The 6000-nt window shown below is 27.9% G+C and overlaps 1 protein-coding gene across 2 annotated transcripts in view; it reads right to left on the reverse strand.

Annotated features, from left to right (window-relative positions):
- The window catches only part of DMAP1 (DNA methyltransferase 1 associated protein 1), a 70373-nt gene extending 64693 nt beyond the window's left edge, over window positions 1-5680 (reverse strand). For both annotated transcript variants that reach the window (XM_076489779.1, XM_076489778.1), the window contains exons 1-2: window positions 5512-5680; window positions 776-877 (exon numbers count right to left, since the gene is read on the reverse strand). In XM_076489779.1, coding sequence (XP_076345894.1) covers window positions 776-865 — 90 coding nt within the window. In that variant the 5' untranslated portion in view covers window positions 866-877; window positions 5512-5680. The remainder of the gene's footprint in view (window positions 1-775; window positions 878-5511) is intronic.
- Window positions 5681-6000: the final 320 nt, after the last annotated feature.

The raw sequence follows: 6000 nt of genomic DNA on the forward strand, positions 1-6000 counted from the left end.
ATGAAGAAATCCCACATCAGAAATTAAATTATTAAAATCATGATACACATGAAGAGCACCAGTATCTAATCCCATATACTGGATAGCTCTAAAGTTCTTTATATTAAACTCACACATTGTTTGCTACTTACACACAAAAATATTTTGTTTCAATTATCAGTCACTTGTTTATGCATACAGTGTTTGGGGTGTTTATAAAACCAATTGTTTAAAAGCTAGCATTATCTTTGAAGATCTATCAATGACTATGGTGCATGGTACATTATTTTTACACACTCAGAAACAAATTTAAAAAATTCAAAAGCTCAATATCTAATACATTAATTAAAATCAAATTGCATTATGAGCAAAGTAGGCCTAAATGCCATGTATTCATTACAATAAAATCAAACTTACTAAACAGTAAGTGAGGCCATAAGATTTGAAAACAAACATATTTCTGAACTAGATAAGACAAATATGAAAAGAAAATTTTTCACAAGTGTACAAAGAAATTATGAACTTTGATACTTTCCACTTACAAAGATATACTTTAATATGAATATTTTTATCTATTTTTTATACATTGTCAAAAACAATTTCAAAGTGTTTATTTAATAAATATTCTATTGGCATTTTTACAAAACAATAATACTAAAAAAAATACAAATAAATTTTCCAAAAAGTATTCTTGAAATTTTTGTCAAAAATTCTGATGAAAAAAATAAATAAATAGCATACAACATGTAAGAATCTCTATAATTCCAGAAAAAAATTTCAATAACAGTGCCTTTACCTTCTTTTCACTTCCAAAGATACTTTCTTTAGCATTATGCTCAGGAGTCTGTGGCCGCTCAATGTCCAAAATATCCAATACATCACTCATTTTTTTTTGTTTCTAGTACAAGAAAGCAATCAAACAACTGTAAAAATTATCACTAGATATCTAAATTCAGTAAAAATGGACATTATATAATGCATAAACATTGAACAGTATTTCAAATCAAGCATTTTGATGGAAAACAGACTCAAAACACTTTGTAATGTTTGATTAAATTAAATTAATTTAACATTAAGAATTCTGTTGCAAAATTTTGGTTTAAAACAAAAATTTGGCTGTAAATTTATTTTTTTTAATTAATTTAATGATATCAATTTACATAGTTTACCACAATTGAACAAGTTGATGGATTAAAAATGTGTACACCATGTGTAAACCCTATTTAAAAATGAGTAAGACTGGTGAAAAGTATGTATATCTACTTAGAACAATAATTATTTTACTTTCTCATCATCAACCAGGAACATGGTACATTTACATACTACAACAGACCACAAGATGATAAAGACATTTCATTTTTATTCCACAATTTCAGTAATATTTCCATCTTTACAAAGAGAGGGCTTAAATTTCTTCACCAAATTGACTGAAAAAAAATCAACAACAAAATCCACAGAAGTACTAAATTTTTGGGGTTTTTTTGTTCATAAATGTTTTTTTTATTGTAATATAATAACCAAACTGTAAACATTAGAATCTAAAGTTAAGAATGGTAACCTAGATGGAAAATGAAATAAGACAATTTTAAGCTTCTTCATTGAGATCTACATACAAGCTACTTGAAAATAATGTAATTCATTTAAATAACTTGGGTTAATCAGTTATGTGATTTAGCTTTTTTTCAAATGTAGGATTAATACATACACAAATCAATGAGCAATAAAGCTACAAAATCAATGAAAAAGAGGTGAAAATAATAAAGAACATAATATTTTAGAATAAATTGTTGTAATTATCTATTACAATCATGGTACAATGAAAAAAAGAGTAAAGTTGATTTATTCCAAACTTTTTGTGGTGGTTACAAAATCAGTCAAATGGCTGATAAAAAGCAGATAAAATACAATGTTTTACTACATAAAAAACTGATATTCATTCAGAAAATATTAAAACTATTCACTTTATAGATGTATTGAATGAGTAACAAGGAAAACTTTATTACAAGTTTAACACAATAACAAATGTACAATGTTTGAAGAAGGTATTGTGATCATCAGGTACAAGTAATTTACCAAGACAGTGAAAGATATACATACACAACATGAAACAAGGAAGACACTCAACTTAAAGTCTAAGGTTTAATAAAGGTATATTGTTGATGCCTGGTTCTTTGTTTAAAATTATGGTATTTTTTTACTTTTCAATAGATCTGCTATAGTATTATTGAGTTGTAGTGTTTGTAAATAGGATTTATTATATTTACCAAATAAAGTTGGTTAATTTCTGTTTGGTAACAAAGCAAGTATGCTAGACAAGTATTAACACATTCCATTCATCATTCACCTTATAAAACAGAATCAGTGTAAAGGAATGAGAAGCAAGCTCTGCTGTAGAAATGTGACTATCACCCTTTTCTACTGCATTTTTGTGTGTGATAATACTAACAGGAGTTAAAGTAAGAAAATCAATTGTTTAAAGAACAAGCCATACACCATAATATTACATGTGTGCTTTAAACTTTTAATAGTTCAAAAGTGTGAAAAAAAAATGTATAAGATGTGGTTACTTTATACATTTTCTTCAGCATTTCATGGCACTCAAGAAATTTGTTACAACTTTGATGCACATTATGGTATATCATGCATTATATCCTAACTTATTGGACCAATTGAATTATAAATACAATTTGGATGAGAATAACCTTAATGGTGCTTCATGAGAGAAAGGGATTTTGGTGTAATAGATGATCAGCCTCATAAATCATTTAAACAATGTGCTGTTACTAGTATTAGTACAAATAGGATTTTAGGTTGCATATACAGAAATATTAAATACAAGTATAAAGAGGTTATAACTTCACTCTGTATGCCACTAGTTAGAATATATTTGGAATACTGTGTTCAGTTTTTGGCTCCTTACCTTAGGAAAAGACTGAATTGTTAGAAAGGGTTGAGAGAAAGATTACAAGAATGGTGCCTGGGATAGACAAAACTTCCATACAAGGAAAGGTTGAAATCTCAAATTGTTTTCTCTTGTAAAAATAAGGGTTAGAGAGGATCTGATTGAGATGTTTAAGATTGTAAAGGAAAATAATAATGTTGATGTATCATTCTTTTTCATATTTAACAGTGAGAAAAGTTTGACTAGGAGACAAAAATATAAATTTTGACAAAATAGGAGTCTTCTTCAGCAAAGACAGTTTTATTTTTCTAACAAACTCATTGGCCATTGGGATGGATTGCATTTGGATGTTGTGGAAGCAGTAGTTAGCTAATGAAAAAAAATTGATAATGATATGAATGATAAGGGATGGTTTCAATATTTCTTTTTTTAAACTTATTTATTAATACTTTATTTGGAAGATGGAACAGCTGAGAATGACCATTAAGCCCAACACTGTCCCTAAACATTATGTTGCTATTCTTCCAAGTGGAGGGCAAATAGAGATGAATTTTGAGAGACTTCAAATAAACACATTAGAAAAAAATTTCATCTTACTACATTAGTGTGTACAAAACCCCCTATAATTTATCTTAGTTTCTTAACAACCTATATATAACTTTACAAAAAATCTCATATCTGTTCACAGAAGCAATTTAATCATCACACTTCAACAGTTTCAGCAAAATTAAGACTTTCTCCTTCAAGCTATTTACAAATGACTGTCAGATTTACTTACACAGAAATCTTCTCTTTCTGTAACAACACTTAGTCAAAAGACATAAGAGGGACTAAATAAGTGGTTTCAAAAAAACAAACTAATGGGAGGAGCCACTCTACTATATTGCCTAAATATATTGACATCTCAGGGAATCAAAGATTTTATTTGATATTCTAGCTTCTAAATATCACAGGTTTGAATTTCTAATTAGTTTACCATTGTACATTTTGTATGGTAGGCACAACAAGTTGCATACTGAGCAATAAGATAATAGAAAGTGCTATGTGACAAATAAAATTTGATAATTAGCCAGTTTTTTATCATATTGAAACATATATCAAAATGTGAATTACAAACTACATTTTGATGTCAATTCCATTAATATAACTAATAGTAACATTATTTAATAACATTTTGAAAATAACTAATAGGTCAAGAACACTAGTGGATTAATTCTTTAAATAAAAACGTTTAGTGTTTCACTCAGTATCTGTCTTAGAATCAGGATAATGATACAGATATAGCTAAAAGTGTCATAATAAAAACAGCAACAATAAAGGTTATGAATTTATAGCATTATTACTGACCATTGATATAAAGTAAGATTGACAAATTATTTTCTTTTATAAGTCAAACTGAAACCACGTTGACATTATAAAATCAATTGGAGATGAGAATCGTTAATAAGGAAGAGTTCATGCAAGCAGTAAAAACACAGAGAACAAAGAACTATACCCATCTGCATTCAGAACAGACCTCTTTTGCAGTGACAATAGCTACATCTCTTATGATAAAACAGTGAACAAGTACATATTAATTTTTGCTCCCATCTTGGAAGGACTTGATTCAGCTAAGGCCAACTAATTTTTATTTTTATCTCCACCCATCTGTAGTTTGATGTCTATTCCTCACATGTTTCTCTACTTTTATAAGCAGCAACCAGAGTTTATTGTTTGGCATTCATCCTGCCAGATAATCCATATAAAAAATAAACAGCTTAGTCCCATAGTTTTGTGACAAATATTAGAGAAATAAATGAAATGCACGATTATAAACAAAAATAAGTGTCTTCTGTCCATGTTAACTTTTCTAAACTTTGGATTAAGCCCAATCATTATATATACACACACACAAACACACACACAGACATTTATATATGTGCATTTTTTTGCCAGTCAACTGCTAAAGATTTATTCAAGTACTGTGCTTGAATCCTTGAATTCACAGAATAAACAAAAGGAAAATTAAAAACTTTTTCATTTACGTCAACAGCAATCACTTGAAAATTTAATGCTATGAAAATTAACTCATTTATATTTTTTTTCTTTTCACAGGTAATTTAATTCACAAATAAGGCTGAGCACCCCAACCAAATTGCCTATCTATTTGCTATTGGATTCAGTGATGTCAACTTGCATTTTTATTCTTATAAATCACCTGTCAATATTTTGTGTAATAACAGTCTAAACAATTTATAATTTTTAAGTAACTTTACCTAATTTTTAAAATTCTCTCTCTCTACCTGAGAGTGAGAAAAATTGTCCTTCAATATGCAATTTGTTTACATTTCAGATTAACCTCTGATTACAGCACGAGTATCTTAGACATTTCATTTTGTCAGTGATGACTTCTCAGTAAGCATGAATAATATTTAACGACTCAATTATAGCTGCATTACTTCTCAGTAGTAAAAAAACTCAAGCACGTTTAAGTCTATGTAAAGTCTGCCAATTCCTATTAATATTTAGTAGCACTAATTACTGTTATTGTTAAAATATTAAAACTGTCCAAGAGTGGTAACATTTATTCATTATTACTAATTATAGTATTATGTTATTACAGTATGTAAAGTTAAAAAAGTTAAACTTACCTGCTAGAACTTTTAAATAAAACTTATTACTTTTTTTACTTAAATTAACTGCCAGAACTTTATAATATTTTCTTTGGAAGATACAGCTTTTCATTCTACTAAGCCTAATTACAAAAAAAGTTAGTAATGCCCTCTCGGTTTTATTTCTTATTTTGTATGTATTAATTGTGGAAAAGTGGGTACCTGATAAAGTGTTATAAAGTGTGATAATTACAAAAAAAAGTTAGTAATGCCCTCTCGGTTTTATTTCTTATTTTGTATGTATTAATTGTGGAAAAGTGGGTACCTGATAAAGTGTTATTCATTACTTTGAGATGTCCAAAATAAAGTATTAAAAGGTTAGTTAACGTTATTTCTGACATCCTACACATTTTTAAAACAAGAAAAGTAAACCGAAAGTGCATATTTTTAAAATCAATATGCTATCTACAATAAAAATATAATTCCTTGAATATCTTTAGTCTTACTATTTGTAAGAAGAAGTATTTT

Source organism: Tachypleus tridentatus, chromosome 2 (assembly GCF_004210375.1).
Source record: "Tachypleus tridentatus isolate NWPU-2018 chromosome 2, ASM421037v1, whole genome shotgun sequence".
NCBI classification, from domain to species: domain Eukaryota; kingdom Metazoa; phylum Arthropoda; class Merostomata; order Xiphosura; family Limulidae; genus Tachypleus; species Tachypleus tridentatus.